At 36.2% G+C, this 16,480-nt stretch overlaps 1 protein-coding gene across 3 annotated transcripts; it reads right to left on the bottom strand.

Moving 5' to 3' along the window:
* Nucleotides 1-6,958: 6,958 nt before the first annotated feature.
* Nucleotides 6,959-15,885, bottom strand: ERMN (ermin). Of its 3 annotated transcripts, XM_008060028.2 has the most exons (4): nucleotides 15,852-15,885; nucleotides 14,201-14,455; nucleotides 13,480-13,572; nucleotides 6,959-10,211 (listed from the first exon to the last, which is right to left on the bottom strand). In XM_008060028.2, exons 2-4 carry the CDS (start codon nucleotides 14,433-14,435, stop codon nucleotides 9,697-9,699), a joined length of 843 nt encoding a protein of 280 aa, XP_008058219.1. In that variant the 5' UTR covers nucleotides 14,436-14,455; nucleotides 15,852-15,885; the 3' UTR covers nucleotides 6,959-9,696. The 3 variants fall into 3 exon arrangements, with proteins under 3 accessions (XP_008058219.1, XP_021569026.1, XP_021569025.1); XM_021713351.1 differs by lacking the exon at nucleotides 15,852-15,885 and having other exon boundaries at nucleotides 13,480-13,512; nucleotides 14,201-14,793; XM_021713350.1 differs by lacking the exon at nucleotides 15,852-15,885 and having other exon boundaries at nucleotides 13,480-13,563; nucleotides 14,201-14,793.
* Nucleotides 15,886-16,480: the final 595 nt, after the last annotated feature.

Genomic DNA, 16,480 nt, shown 5'->3' on the forward strand with positions numbered 1-16,480 from the left:
TTCCATTTTCATAGCATTTATATGGAAGATTTTTATAAATCACAATATTTGGAACAACAGATATCTCAGGGAAACAGTCCAACACTGGACTGGAGTCCTTCTGCAGCACTGGGTCCCCTTTGAATTGCCTGTTTTCCAACCTGTACTAGAACTCATCCTGCAAGTTTCCCCATGCAAGCTAACAGGTAACCAGATATGAAGACAGGACTTGGGGAAGAACGATAATATTCCTGATGACTGTGTTTGATAATAGCCAACTATTTTGGCCCACAGGTAGGTATGATCACGAGAACCTAGTCCTTCATTTGCTATTTTATTTCCATCAAACAAAAACTGCTTGAGTTCTTATGACTAGAAGACCTCAGCTATCCACAGTTATCACCTTGGTGAAAGCCTCCAAACTATATGCATGTTTACCTAACAGTTTGAAATAGTATTGGTCTACTACTGATGAACCTATTTGATGGCAGTGTTTCTATCTAAGTTACATAAAGTTTCCCAGTCTGAGTCAGTGGAAAACTTTTTTTTTTTTTTTTTTTTTTGAGTTAAAGTCTCACTCTGTCGCCCAGACTGGAGTGCAGTGGCCGCTCCTGGCCACCGCAGCCTTGACCTGCTGGGCTCCGGCGTTCCTTCCACCTCAGCCTTCCAAGTAGCTGGAACTACAGTTGCGCACTACCATGCCCAGCTAATTTTTTGATTTATTGTAGGGATGAGGTCTCGCCAAGTTGCCCAGGCGGGTCTCGAACCCGTGGGCTCAGGCAATCCACTCACCTCAGCCTCCCAAAGCGCAGGATTACAAGCTGAGCCACTGAGCCCGGCTAGTGGAAAACTTTTTAAGTGAGGTTGAGGAGACCTTCAAAACTTGATCTAATTAGAGGCATAAACATTGTTTCAGCTCATTTTGCTCTTTTAAAACTACAATTTTAAAAGTTGCTTATATCAATAACTTCTCAGACTTAGGTGATTTTTTTTTATAAAGGCAACAGAAAAGAGGCTGGGTCATAATGCATTGTAGTAACCAAAAATACATTTATGCACTGAACTCACTCTAATGCAAAACCAAATGAGAGGAATTGAAATGGATAAAGCAGAAATAGAGACTCTGAATGTTTCTTTTATATGAAGACAATAAAACAGTACTTTATGTCTAACAGCATTCACAAAAGTAAAATATGCTAAAAATGGTCTCTAAAAGATTTTAAGTATAAGTAAAGTGAAATAAACACAATGAAAGGTGAATAGAATGAGATAAAAAACTCTTAGCAAGAAAGTTAAGATTTAGCCAAAGTAGAAAGGGGATCTGGGTATGAGCAGAAGAATGTGAGAGGTGATAGTAAAACCCTCAATGTGCACCCAATGATGACACTGACAATTTGGGGGGGAAGTTAAATGTTCTTGGATTCAAATAGAGTCTCTAATCTTAAGTATACCAGTACTTAGGCATAGCAGAGGAGAGCTTAGAAATCAGGATATGTTTTACCTTCATTTTGATATAAAAATGTATGTCCAGAAGACAAATTTTCTCTCTAGAAATCCCAGACCAGTTTGTCAAAGAGTCAGGATTAGAATTCGGATTTCTAGACAGGGCTCATTCTACTGCCTTAGGTCACTGGCCTAAACATATCTGATCCACATCATTCCCTATAGAAAGAAAGACTAAAACTTCTTCAGTGGGGTTGGGTCCCTGGAGGACAGCCATACTATATTCTTGTTAATAATATTTAAATGCTTTTTTTAACTTTTGTTCAGTTGAAATAATGGTGAAACTAGTTATCTTTAGTTCTGACTTTCTGTTTAACATTTAACTCCTAACTAATTACACAAAAGCAAAGCTGTAACTTAAGGATGAGCAGAGGAAATATTTTTGCACATTTGTAACTATTTAAGATGTTTTATTCAAATAATTGACAACTGTGAATGAGGTAAGAGAGTGACTAGGAAATGAAATACGGTCATGCCATAATGATATTTTAGTCAATGGTGAAGCACATATATAACTGTCTCATATGACTATAATGTATATTTTTACTGTAACTTTTCTATGTTTAGATACACAAATACTTACCACTGTGTTACAATTTTCTACAGTATTCAGTACAGTAATATGCTGTACATATTTGTAAGGGAGGAATGGGAAATATTATATAGCCTAGGTGTGGGGTAGGCAGTACCATCTAGGTTTGTGTAAGTACACTCTGATATTCAAGCAATGATGACATTGCCTAATGATATTTATCAGAATGTATGCCCATCGTTAAATGACACATGACTGTAATTATTTTCTAAACAAAGCCATATGGGGCAGGCGGGGGGACACAAGTCAGTTGCCAAAAAACTGAGTTATCACACTGGATGTGCTGGATGTCTCATGCAAATCTTCATGTAACTAAAATGTTGAAAGGTTATTTTCCCCCAGTATATAGACTCTTTTTATCAAAAAATAATTTTCACAAAGAAATCAACTCTGTCCAGGAAAAGATGAATTATGTTTTGGATATACTTACCTTTGGGTATACCAACTACAGAAAGTTGAATGTTTTTTCAGCAGAACCTTCTATAGTCTTCTCAGTGTATGCTCTTCCTGACTTTGCCTTGACATATGTATTGTATACAACTATATTTAAATCTATATTGTTAATATAGCAAAGGATTGCTTACAAATATCACATATTTGTTCTTGGGTAGAATTTTTAAAACTACTTTTGCCATGCATTGGCTCAGTTTCTTTAAGAAACAAGGAGCTAATCACAAATTAGAAACCTCTATGATCCTAACCCTGAGCATAATGACTTATTGTGAAATCTACTTCCAATATTTTCTTAAGAATGCCCCCTCTAAATTGTGCTTTTAAAAGATTGTAATAAGCCAGGAACGGTGGCTCACACCTGTAATCCCAGCACTTTGGGAGGCAGAGGCAAGAGGATCGCCTGAACTCAGGGGTTCAAGACCAGCCTGAGCAACATGGTGAGACCTCAACTCTACAATAAGTCATAAAATTAGCCAGGCATGGTGGTGCAAACCTGTAGTTCCAGCTATTTGGAAGGTTGAGACAGAAGGATCACCTGAGCCTAGCAGGTCGAGGTTGCAGTGGCCGTGAGAGTGCCAATGCACTCTAACCTGGGCGACAGAGTGAGACTCTGACACGGGGGGGGAAAAAAGACTGTAATAAAAGTATCATGCAGCCGGGCTTGGTGGCTCAGCCTGTAATCCCGCGCCTTTGGAGGCTGAAGTGAGTGGACTGCCTGAGCCTGCGGGTTCAAGACCCGCCTGGGCAGCGAGACCTCATCTCTACAATAAATCAAAAAATCAGCTGGGCATGGTAGCGCATGCCTGTAATTCCAGCTACTTGGAAGGCTGAGGCGGAAGGATCGCCAGAGCCCAGCAGGTGGAGGCTGCGGTGGCCGGGTACGGCCACTGCACTCCAGTCTGGGCGACAGAGTGAGACTCCAACTCAAAAAGCAAAACAAAAAAAAAGGTATCATGCTAATAGATCTTTTGGTACTTCTAAAGATGAATCTTTGGATGGGACACATTAGGGATGGTACACATTAGAATGCCAATCAGTCCTGAATTCTTCAATAAGGGGCTGTGTTATTGGGAGCTCTAGATTTTTCCCTGGATTGGCTTAGGTTATTGCTTTTTCTTAGGAAAAATGTCTATATATCTTGTTATCTTGAACACAGGGCAGTCTTGATCATATTTGACAGGACTAAGTTACCAACCCATTTAAGTGCTTCTGAGACTTTGCACAATTCCTTTCTCTTTTTTCAAGAGTTCCCCAGAGCTTCCACCCTACTCGCTTGTAAGATGACATAGCTATTGATAGTTCAACCATGTTTTATCACCAATATCAAATCTGACCAATCTGTTTGCTGACATTCCATCAGCTGTCATTCACAACAAACCACCATGTGCCATGATCACAATGTATTGTTAGTTTTACCATAGTCATTTGGAAACATTCTCTTAGATATTAAAACACCTTGGTGCTAGCATCATCTTAGGGATTGTGATGGGAAAAGACACTGTTTACAGTGTACAGGAATTCAATATTCAGTCAACTTTGATTTTATGAATAACTTAGAATGATTTTCAGTGAAAGAGAATGAGGTTGGAACTCACCAGATAGTACCATATTTATTTATTCTAACATCTTTGACAATCCATATTTAGAATACAAGAAAAAAAATAATAACTCAGAAGACCTCAACATCTTGAATAAAAACAAAGAAATTACAAGAGATGGTGGGGAAAAGGAGAGGAACGAATTGCCACTGAGTACTTACTATGTTCTAGGCACTGATGTTTGCAACTCAGTGAGGTGGGTCTCATTCTTGCCATTATGCAATTGAGGATGATTTCTCAATAATGGTACACTTTCCAAGGTCATGTCGCTGGTAAGAGAGAAAACCCAGTTGCCATTTTTGTCTGACTCAAAAAAAAAAAAGTTTCTTTCACTACCCTATGCTGCTATAATTCATTTTATTTCTTAATAGGGCAGTCAACTCAGGTGGGCCCATCTAAAATCCCTTGGTTACAGATTAGTGATGCCACAGTAATGGAATGAGATGAAGTCAAACCTCTTTGGTCTCTTTTGAATGTTGTATATACAGAAAATAGAAGTCAGGCCTCTCTCTTTTTTAAACCCCTGATATATAGGTGTAAGCATGGCTGCTCCACACATGTTTTGCTATGATTTGTTTCTTAGACTTCATGCAGGACCTGTCCTTTTCCATCTCCTGGACCAAATGTGAGAGAAGTGGGCATGTAGTGTGTTGTTTCTCTGTGAATAATAGTTCTAACTCTTTCTTCCCCAACCTTAAAACTGACAGACTGTTTAATTTGAATAGAGAAGAAAAGCAAAAAAATGGAAGATTCCTTTAATGTAAGACACAAACCATGATTTTACCATCACTCAATATGTAGATCGTCACTACTGTGCTTTGGGACAACTTTTGCATACATTACTCAACAATTGCTATAAACCCAAATGTCTCACAATTAGAAAAGAAACACTACCCAAATCTATTGTACAAAATATTTATTTGTTGACAAATAGCCATTCCTAGGACAGGTTCAAATAAGCCATATCATGTATTATATAACCCTGATGAGGGTTAATGAATGGAATTGGTGGTTGTACCCCTGTCAAAAAGAAAAAAATAATAATGTCACACAAAGCAGATTTAATGCCTCTGTTTTCAACCCAATGGACCAATTAATAGTTACCATTCCAATTAGGGTCCTTTTGTAAGTTTATGTGAATCTTTGCTTTACAACAAAACAAAACAAAAAAAACAAGTTAAAATTCTCATTTTCCAGCAAATAGAGCAACTTCTAAAATGCTAAGTTTCTAATGGTGTAAGTTGCCATCAAATAGTATCAAATAATTTCTTTTAAAAAACAAAGGCTATTTTTTATTACTGATTAGAAATATTTGCCAGGTTAAGGATATTGTTCATAAGTATCTATATAATTAAAATCTTAATATTAGATTAAAAATTTTGATAACATTAATAGCTCTTTACCATTCAAAAGCATGTCAATTTTTGTAAATATATAGTATACATATATACATATATGTGTATGTATATATATACACATATGTGTATATAAAAATATAATTGGATGCTTTCAATTGGAAGAAATAGCAATCAAGATTTTCTACTTGCAATATAAAGAAAATTGAGAAATGTTTTTGAATATGTTTAACTCTCCTTTAGGTGTATAGCTTTGTCTGTATCTGGCCTTCTGCACGAAAGTATCTTAAGTGGATTTTTACTCTGGACAACTTCTCAGACTTGAAGGAATAATCAAACTCTAGATTATTAGTGTGGCTATTATTCAGTTTAAGATTGTGCATATGTCTTAATTCTTCTCCTTCAAACAACTGCCCAGATTTCGATAGTTTTACACATAAAAAACAAGAGAGGACAAAGATTAAGTTAGTGAATTTTGTTATTGATTATCTGAAAATGTTTTTTAGTGGGAGAATAAGACTAAAACTTTGAAGTATAGAGGATTTTGGAGTTAAACATTTTTAAACTTACATTTTTTTTCTGTCTCTGACCAACTAAAGTTAGTATAAAGAAGGAATTAAGTATACAACTTTAAATTTCCAGGAGAAATTACTTTCCAAATTTATTTCCACAGTTCTCCTCAACTGGCAGTTAGTTCCTAGATGTCATCATTTGATTCTGTACCTTGCCATGCATCTGAGTGAGCTCAGCTGCTTATTACCACCCAAGCCATTGTGTTTGTGTTAATTGTATGGCTCTGCGTCTCATCTTCTTCATGAGCTATGTACACATTTTGGTCTTCACATTTATTGTGTTATGTTTCTGTCTAATATTTCAATATTGGCAAATATAATTTTTTCCATTGTCTTTTATAGTCCTCTTGCTTTTATAGAGCAATGGAATTTCAAGCCTTAAGGGAAGTGATTGCCTTTCTCATATGGTCATACATATTTCTTCTTTATTATATTCTGGTGTTTCATCCTTCCCCATAATTTTCTATTATTACTTATTTTAAATGTCTTCCCTATCACTTTGAAAAACTTAAATGTCCATTCTCCATTTGAAAATGTGCCAAAAGTACTGTCCCATGTAAATATGCAAAAACAATTACTATAAAAGTGTCAGCATAGTTTAAATGTATTACTTTGATGATGCCAAGTCTATTTTTTTCAAGATGCATCTAAAACAATATCTGTTTATTTTAAAGCAGTAGAAAATTTTCAAGCATTATCACATATCTTCCTACCAAAAATTTTTCTTGCAATTTTATATACAAGAATTTTAACACCTTTTTAAAATAAATAATGCAAATGAATTAAAATAAGGTGTTCTCTTGATTTCTGATGAGACATTTATTGATGATCTTAGTAGCTGCTGGTATACAAGAGTTCTTTTAAATTTTAAAAGGTGGCTAAAGGAAATAAAGTCTTGAAACCAGATATAAAGACACAAACTTTTATTGAGAGCAAGTCAGACACAGTTTTTTATTTTTTTAATGATAGATAGATAGATAGATAGATAGATAGATAGATAGATAGATAGATAGATGATAGATTATGGCAAATTCTGTGCCTTCAACTGCAGCATTATATGAAAGTCAATTTTATATTGACAGAGAAGTAGCGCTATTATTAATTCCTGTACATCCAATAACAAAGGAAAACAAATATCAGCATTTGCACAAAAAAATGAACTCTCCTTCCTATCTGGTACCAGAGATTTTACCACCACTGAACCTCAAATCACAAAAGCTCAGGTAAACCTTCATGTGTGCTTACCAGTTGCTTTCTTAATCATGTCCCATATAAGTTTCATGTATGTTAAATTTCCTCCATATAATATGAATCAGACTATTGTCTTTCCTAGGTTACAAAAACTCAAATGGCCAACCATCATCATCATCATGTTGCTTAAGGTCACTTAACTCTGCAGCTTTGGTGTAAGATGGACACCAATGCCAAAGAATAGTGCCGGTGCTCTATTGTAACTGCATTGTCTCACTCGTGAACATGAAGCATTTACCAACTGAACATACTCATATAGTGTCTGTTGACAAAATCTTTCATAGTTGGTTAATTGGTGAGAGCACAGGACTGAAAGACCAGGGTTACTATATATTTGAGCCCCATAAGATCTGGTTGCTTTGCCTTGTCACATAGCCATAGATTACCTGCCTCACTTAACTTCTACAGGAATTCATCATCTCTGTTGGAGTAACTCAAATTTCAGGCTCTTGAAGGTAGGTTAACAATATGATCCTGTTACATGAAAAAGAACACAATACCTTGCTTTGAAGTTAAGTAGAAAATTGTAGGGGTTATCAGTAATTCAGAAAAGAAAAGATGTTGCCCAGGTAGAAAGACTTAGAGGATCTAAATCAAACAGGATCTTTTCCTAGTGCATCAATCTTCTCCCTAACTTTATCGGTAAAGACCTGATTTGCATTGCTTTACTTCTTGACTTTATTTGTGACTCACATTGCTACAAATGAAATCTATAGGTTGTATAGATTGAGGGTAACATAACTTATTTATTTATTTAAAAGATGTGGGGTACAATTCAGGATTAGGTAAACAAGTGGTCATTGAACAGGTAAAGTCTAGGTCTGACTTTGAACCCCACTTCACCCAACATAATTTTTATATGGTCAGCCTTTGAAGTATCTGTTTGAAAAAGTAAAAAGAGCACTTCAATTCTGCATTCAAATTTTATCTTGTAAACACTAAGATTATATGATACCATGAAAATATATTATATGACCACAATTAAAGAAGTTATCATTAAAGAAGTTATGATGGGGAGTTTTCTACACATAAATATGCAATAATCTAAGGACTAACCCAGAGTTTTTCACAAAATGAAAAAGAAAGAAACAAAGGGTTGAATAGTACAATGAAGACTGTATTACATTCAGACAATAAGGAATTGTCTTTTTATTTTCAGGGCCAAAAAAACAATCTTTATCTGTAATGACAGAAAGTTCAGAGTAATATATACGGAAGCATGAAATGAAAAATTGTGGAACAAACTATCTAAGAATATAAATATAGAGTGTCTCTTTTCATAAATATTCAATACATTATTTGACACATTGGTTTGAGTGAAGCTCCACAGTACAATTTTAAGCATCTTGATTTGGGCTGAGGTCCAGTAAATTATATATTCTCAACAACCATCAGAGCTTTCTCACTAAAAATACATGCTCACACTCTACTTTGAAAATATTCTAAGATAATTATTTCCATTTTCATAGTAACTAGTACAGTTATGACTAGCGTTGTCTCAGGTTTCTAAGGAAAGAAAATTATTCTGAGAAACTGTTAATAAGAGAAAATGTGGTAATAGAGAAGGGCATTTTCTTAAAATTGTGCTAAAGCTGTCATTTTTATTTTTAATGACTTTAACTGTGCTAGACAAGATTTTATTTTCAGTCACAGAAATAAAACTATCCAACATAACTCTTTAGTCTATTGCCCACCAATCTTCTAGCCCCTCCCTATGTCAACCTCACAATGGGTGTAATTCAGTTGGAAAGCATAAAGCCAACATTTAGCCAACAGAATTCTCCTGACTGACAATTGCTCAGCCCCTTTAGTGAGAAGATTCACTGAATGGTCACACCTAGGAAGGAAGCCTATAGAATTTTCGCTCTGTAGATGACAAGGACAACCATGAAGATCTTTTTTTTGGTGATAATAGTACAGGCAAAGAATGTTGGAAGGTCCATTGCCAGAGTTTATAAAACCATGCTTAAAAGTATGAGAGGTTTAATACCAGACTTTTCATCACCTTAATGTACAGGAAGAAAGACACCAAAAGAAATATAGAAATCATTTCAAATAGTCCCCTTTCTCATTTGATGACCACCTTTCCAAGCATTGCTACTCATAAAGCCAAATCATGCCAGAGAGTGGCTGCTTGGTTCTTATCATATAATACTATATTAGTGCAGTTTTAAAGAGTAAACATCCAAGAATGAATCTAAAGCTTTTTGATTTGAGGTTACCAGAATGAATTTTGTGTAGGGTTAATCCCACATTATTCTACAGTGAAAATGGGAATAAGCTTCCATGTCTTTGAAGGGAACAACTCAATGATGACATAAAAATATGCATCCTACAACAATAGAATTAGCTTTTGCTTTAGTGGGCATGGGAATTTCTCCATTCCAGTTAGTTTATAAATGCATCATAGACTCGAATTCATCAATTCTTTGCTTGGTGTTCCCCTTCCTGATTTTCCGATAGGATATTGTATTGTATCTTGAATACGTACTTCTGGCGATATCACTCTTCTTCTCTAAGGCTGGCTGCTCATCTGGTGTCACAGGCTGGGAACTGGCACTGCTCAGTGGGGAGTCCTCATTTGCATCACCTTCCTCTTTTAATTGAGAACCCTCTTCATGTTTTTTCTTAAATTCTATCACTCGAACTTCATCTTCATCATCATTGCAATCATCATCATTATTAATTTCTTCATCCCAAACCTCTTGCGCCTCATCATGTTTAGAATGCAACATGTCAACTTTGCTAGGCTTTCGAAATCCCAACCATTCGATTTCAGCTGCCTGGTAAGCCTCGTTCTTCCTATCCTCATCTTCCCTCTCTTCTAGAGGTTGTTCAGCAATCCTTTCCTTCTGTCTGCTTATTTCCTGGTTACTGCTGCTCAGAGGAATCTTCTCCCATTGATGCCCTGTAGCAAAATCAATTGGTAGATGAAATGGGTAGGCGTTCCAAAATACCCAGCTATTATTCTGTTATTCTCCAAATTATTTTTCTTGCCAATCTCTTCCCAACATGTGTTTTATGGAAGAGAATTCTGTGGGTTACTAATATATTTTGCACAATCAAATGTGCTACACAGTCAAATTAGTTTGGAAAACACTGCATTAAATACAGTTAAATAAGCTTCTTCAGAATTTTTCCAAGCTTTTAAAATGCGAATGAATATTGTAAATCTCAGAATGTCAGCAACCCAACCTCATTTGACTGTGGAACTCTGTTTAGTAAGATCAGTATTCCCCAAGACATATTTTTAAAAATCCTTTCTAGCCTGTCACAACTGGATATGTGCATATGTGAAATAAAATGTTCGAACCTATCAAAAAAAAATGCTTGGACCTGTCTTACATACCCATGCACATACACACACCCATCAGGTAAAATTAGAAAAATATCTCAGAAATAAATGCTTTCTTCCTGTAGTAAAAGCAGTGAGTGCTCATGTCTGGTCACACTTAGAGTACACACTCAACATTTATCATGATGTTTCTCAGGGTTGTCCTAAAGTACTAGGTATAGAAGGAGAAGCAGGACTCATGTGCTGGCCCAACCAAACCCACCAAAACACAAGCAATACTATTTAAGATCTGCCACTGATTTCTAGAGAGTCAAGATTTAAAAGTCATGTTTCAGTCATATCTGCATAATACTAGATTAGCCTGAGGTTTTTTCTTCGTGGTGGTGGTGTTTTATTGTTGTTACTTGAGATGGAGTCTTACTATGTTTCCCAGACTTGTCTCAAACTCCTGGGCTCAAGCAATCCTCCCACTTCAGTCTCCTGAGTAGCAGGGATTACAGATGCACACTACTGCCCCTGGCTAGCCTGTTGTTTTTAGACATGTTCCTAATGAAAATTAATTGACTCAAGTTATTTGACACCATGTAGTGACTTTTTAAAGGCTTTATTCACAGAAATTATCGCTTTTAAAACAGCTAGATTGTATCAGCATACCCTCAGCAATATTTATTAAGTGTGCTAAGTATTAATGAAGAGGAGCAGAGGTTGTTATCCAGGCTTTCACCCCAAAGGACCTTCTGAGGGAAGTTTCAGTCTATAGTGTATGGATCTCAGAAGTGTTGCCTGGGTTGGGATCCTTGGCAGGACAGGGTTCACTATTTTCTTTGTCATCATAAAAGTCTATAAATAAGGTGACAGGCAATGTTCCTCTTTGTCCTTTGCCTGCACAATGTTCTACTCTCTCTGAAAGATGTTCACAAGTCCATTTTACATCCTAGGTTTTTAGTTCTCTTTTCATTTGTTTCCTCACTCCAGGGATTAGATTGTAAATTCAGAGGGAAAGATAGTAAACATGGATTACCACCCCTAACTAGTTATGTACAGCTGCTATTATGTTATTGGTATCTGGTCAACGTTTTTTATATTTCCCATAAATACACATTAGAATGTTTGCTATCATCTTATGCTTTGTTTTGCTTTGCTTTCCACAAGAACGAAAGTAACTGATCTTTTTCTTTATATTCATAATTGGACATAGAATGTCACTTATGAAATTACTCCTTGAAATTATAGGTTTTCCTCAATATTTTTAGCCCTTTTATATTTTTCAATCCAGGAGCATTCTCTTTGAAGATTTTATGACTGCTTGCTATTGTGAAAATGAAAGACACCAAAATCTGTGCCTCTATTATAGAGAAAAAACATATGCTCCTCAAACATGAAAATATTCACTTGGGAAAAATTAACCAGTGAAACCATCTAATTGAAAAATACAGACTGCTTTTATTCTCCATTTGATCAAAATGAAAGATTTTAGAAAACTGTTGCCTGCAGTGGATATACTGATCAGAAATTTGAAAGGAGAATTTTTTATTTTTGAGTCAAGGTCTCACTCTGTTGCTCAGACTGGAGTGCAGTGACATGATCACAGCTCACTACAGCCACAAGCTCCCATGCTTGGGTGATCCTTCTGCCTCAGACTCCTGAGTAGCTGGGACTACAGGCATATGCCACCATACCTGGCTTATTATTATAATTTTTTTTTATAGAGACGAGGTCTTGCTATGTTGCCTAGGCTGGTCTCGAACTCCTGGGCTCAAGCAATCCTCCCAGGACCTTGAAGGGGGCTTCTGATGGGAGGTTGAGATCTCTGCCTCTGACAGCTCATTACATTAGAAGCCAAAAGAATAGGTCAAAGTGGTTATTTAGTTGATATTGTGGGGTCTTATGTCTTATAAATTATTTCTGATAAGGTAATAGCTCAACACTGGCTATTGCTAGCTATTTTTTCCTTCAAGTGTCTATACATAGGTCACACAATCTAAGAACTGTTTGGGCAAAGGGAACAAACATAAGAAAACATAGGAAATTGCCCATCACATCTTTGTCCTCATTGGCATCTACTATTTTATGTGATGTCCTAATATTTCAACAAATAGTCTCTTCAATATTTTATCTGTTATGGTCCTAACAAAGATAAGTTGGTTAAGCAAGCAAGCTAATTTCAGTTTTGAAATAAGATGTTTATGGCTTTAAGAGAGGAAAGGAATGCTTAATTAATAGATTTTAACCTGCACTTTATTTGGAAACAGCTTAAATGTAGGCATCTTCTTAAAAGTCTAAAGAGTTTTATGTCTTTTAATCTATTGAATTTATCTAAAAATTTAATATAATAACATCAATGTTCTTTTTATCCTCCTATTTTCTTAAATAACACAATTAAAATTAACTTTATTACCCCAGGAGTTTTCTTTGACAAGAAATAGTTAACCATTTTGTGCTTACATCAGAGGCTTGAAATTTTCCTATAAAGTAAATCAATTCATGAGATTACCTTAAACTGTATGTCAATTGTAGACTTTTAGGATAAACCTATTTTTGAAACATTTATATTTCACAAGGTGCACACACAGATTTGGGGACACCAAATGAAAAAGAAAGGCTGATTTAGTGGACGAACTTATGAAGAGACAGGCATCACATTGGTATGCCAATTAGCCATACCAATCCATCCAAGTCTGTCCTGAACCGTCTGGAATGCTTTATAAGGTGGAACCCACAGATAAGTCAAGACTTTCTTATCTGCCTATAGCAGCTTTGAAATTTTGAAGTCATTGTCTGGATTGCTTTTTCAGTGCCACACTCATGAAACATCCCATGCAAAACTGTCATCCATATTCAGTCAGACAATTTCTGTGTACAAAACTGTAGTTCCTGTTACCTTCTCTGAATGTCATTTCATCAGCGCTTGTTTCTTGGAGAGAAAGATCTGTGATAGCCTTATGAACAATAAAGAGATTCTCCTCTGGGTTTTCTGGAAAAAAATATAAGGTTAGCAATTTAACATTTAATATATATATATTTCAAGAATTAATTGTCAATTTGGCTCTAGATAGATTTCTTTAAAATATGATCACTAAAAACTAGAATTTGATTCAAGCTTTATTTTTATTGATTTCATTTACTTAATGACTACCTACTGATAATTTCTCCTTTAATAGTTATATAAGGTATAGAACCATAAATGAAGACATTTTCGGGTATAATTTTTAAAAATCTTAAAACTCTGAATTCTCTGCTCAAATAATTAGTGGGGCTATCCACAGCAATAACAAATAACAGGTAGCATTTACCCAACACTTAGCAACAATTGAAAGAACACTTCACATGTAGGTAATATCATTTTACCATCTTATAGTAACAAACAAACAAACAAAACAGGCCTAAAGAGACAAAGTTGTTTTGGGTCACAGGGCTGTCAAATAGACAAGCTTGGATTTGACCCGAGGCAGAGGTTTAGTCTTCACCTTACGCAGCCCTAGTAGAATATGAAGCCACCTTTTCTGGGTGTCCAGTTCATTCCTATAGTAGTTTATAAAAAAAAATCCAGAGTGGGCTTATAAGTCACAACAAGCCAATTGAGGGGAAGGGAAATACTTTACCTTTTAGAATCTTCTCCGTGGATGAGTTGAGCAGCATGTTCCCTTGTAATTTTCCACTCTCCTCCTGACCTTCTGTGGATAAATCTTCCAGACTGGATTCTACCCTGCAGTGTGGCGGTGTACTGTCCACATCAGTCAACTCCTCGTTGCTTTTTTTGATTGGTTGTTGACTATTTTCAGGTGGTTTATCCCCATTACACTCAGCCTGAATAACTGTCGCTGGAACATCTGTCATGATGTGCAGTTGAGTCCGATGTGGAGAAAGCTTTGGGGAGTAAGCAGATCCTTGATAAGATACTGTCTCTTGCCTTCAAGTCCTGTAGTTCCAACTCCTACTCTAAGAGTACAAATTATTCACTTTGGTGCATAATAACAAGGTTCTTTTCCTAAAGGTGTCCAGACAGAGCTTAGAGCAAAAGCAATAGGATTTGTCAGTTTTGCCAGGAGCCCATGAACAAGAATCTGGCCAATCACCTCCTTCTTTGTTGCTTAGCAAGTCCCACTTGCCCAGTTAAAGGCACCCCTTTGATTTACATAAACAAACAATCTGAAGCAATCAGGCTTTTGTGTTGCTTGTAGAGAGGGACTTTCAGCTTGTCAGTCCCCCTCTGGGAACAGAGATTTTTGTCCCTTTTCATAATGGCCCATTGTAATTTTCCTTGTAACAGGAGCCACAATTGTTCCACAGCTTTAATCCAGAGAGAATGACCACCTTGAGGCATATTAGTTCTGTGTAACCAGCTTAACATTTCCAAACAGATTTTGTTCAAGTAAAACCTCAGCTATTTTGTAAGGGACAATGGCATCGTTTCATATTTATTAAGGAATAAAAACAGCTTATCAAAAACCTATAAACAGGACGACTTTATTGTAAATGGTTCTGGCAGCAGATTTCCTGCTGTGTTTTCCGAAGGCTGGCGAAGGGACCTAAAAAAAAACAAATAAATTTTACTAACTTACTGATATCAAAATAATTTTCTCCACGAAGTTTTCTCTTCCCCCCATCAGAATTATTCTGTATGTTCCATAATGATATTACATGATGCTGGTAAAATGCTATAGTACCAATGCACTATGTTCTTCATGGAAACAGATAATTTTAGTAAAATATCTGTTCCTGACCACCCCTTTCTTTTGAATTCCTTTTTTTTCCCGGATCCCACATTTTACAAAATGGTTCCAGAGCCTTAGCCCATGCTGCCCTACTGAGATGCCTTTCTCTTCTTCAAGGCCAAGCCCTTGGCCTAACCAACTCTTCTAGGTTCTCAGTTTTTAGGCTTAAATATCATATCTTTAATGACACTTTCCCTGACCCACAGGATTAGAATCAGACTCTGTTACCCATTATCTTTGCCCTTCGGAGAACTCTTCATAGTTGTAATTAAACAAGTAATTGCCCAATTATCTTTGTAGTGTGTTTCACCAAGTAGAATCTAAGAGTCCTCTGCAGGAGCCATTACAAATTGCTTTTATGTGTCCCCAGCATGTAGCATCTGCCTTGAACTAGGTAGTGCCCAATTAAAAAAAAAATTGTAATATGTGTAAATATATATTCAAATACATGAATAAATTTAACCCCAAAGAAAAAATATCTTAATTTTTTCTAAAAGGAAGAAAAATGGAAGTTAGAAAGGAAGTGTAAATATATCATCTTTAAAATGATGTATAAGGCTGAGTCCATTAGGGTCTATATCATGGACGACAGATACACTGACAAATATGTCACACTCTGGTATAATTCCCTCTTCCATATTCGTGGAAGACATCTCTAATAGATTCTGGAATTCCCTCCCTCGTCATCACCAGCTCTTCTCTTTTCAGCGCACTAATTATTTGTTTGCTTTTAGTTTCCTTAACATGCACTCATATAGAACGTATTGCATGCCAGGCACTGTTCTAATTGCTTCACAAATAGTTATACATTTAATCTTCCTAACAGACCTATGAGGTCGGTGGTATTATTATCCCCATAATACAGACTAAAAAAAAATGAAGTTCAAAAAGATTAAGGAACTCAGCTAAGAAGGCCACACTACTAGAAAGCCTACAGATAAGAGTTTGCAGCATGTATAAAGCTAAGGGCCATCCCTGGCCTTTGTGCAGATGTTTTCCTTGGGCCAGAAATTCCATAGGTATCCAGAATTAAACACCCTGGCAGCAGAGGTAGATGTAGCCATGAGAGGGCAGCAGAGGGCCTGAGACAATATCGCGGCCATCCCCAGAAATAACACTGCAGCTGCCGAGGACGTGCTGGGAGGCAGTCCTCCCAAGAAATTCAAC

Source organism: Carlito syrichta, unplaced genomic scaffold (assembly GCF_000164805.1).
Source record: "Carlito syrichta isolate Samal-C Ts95f unplaced genomic scaffold, Tarsius_syrichta-2.0.1 Scaffold304479, whole genome shotgun sequence".
Taxonomy (NCBI): domain Eukaryota; kingdom Metazoa; phylum Chordata; class Mammalia; order Primates; family Tarsiidae; genus Carlito; species Carlito syrichta.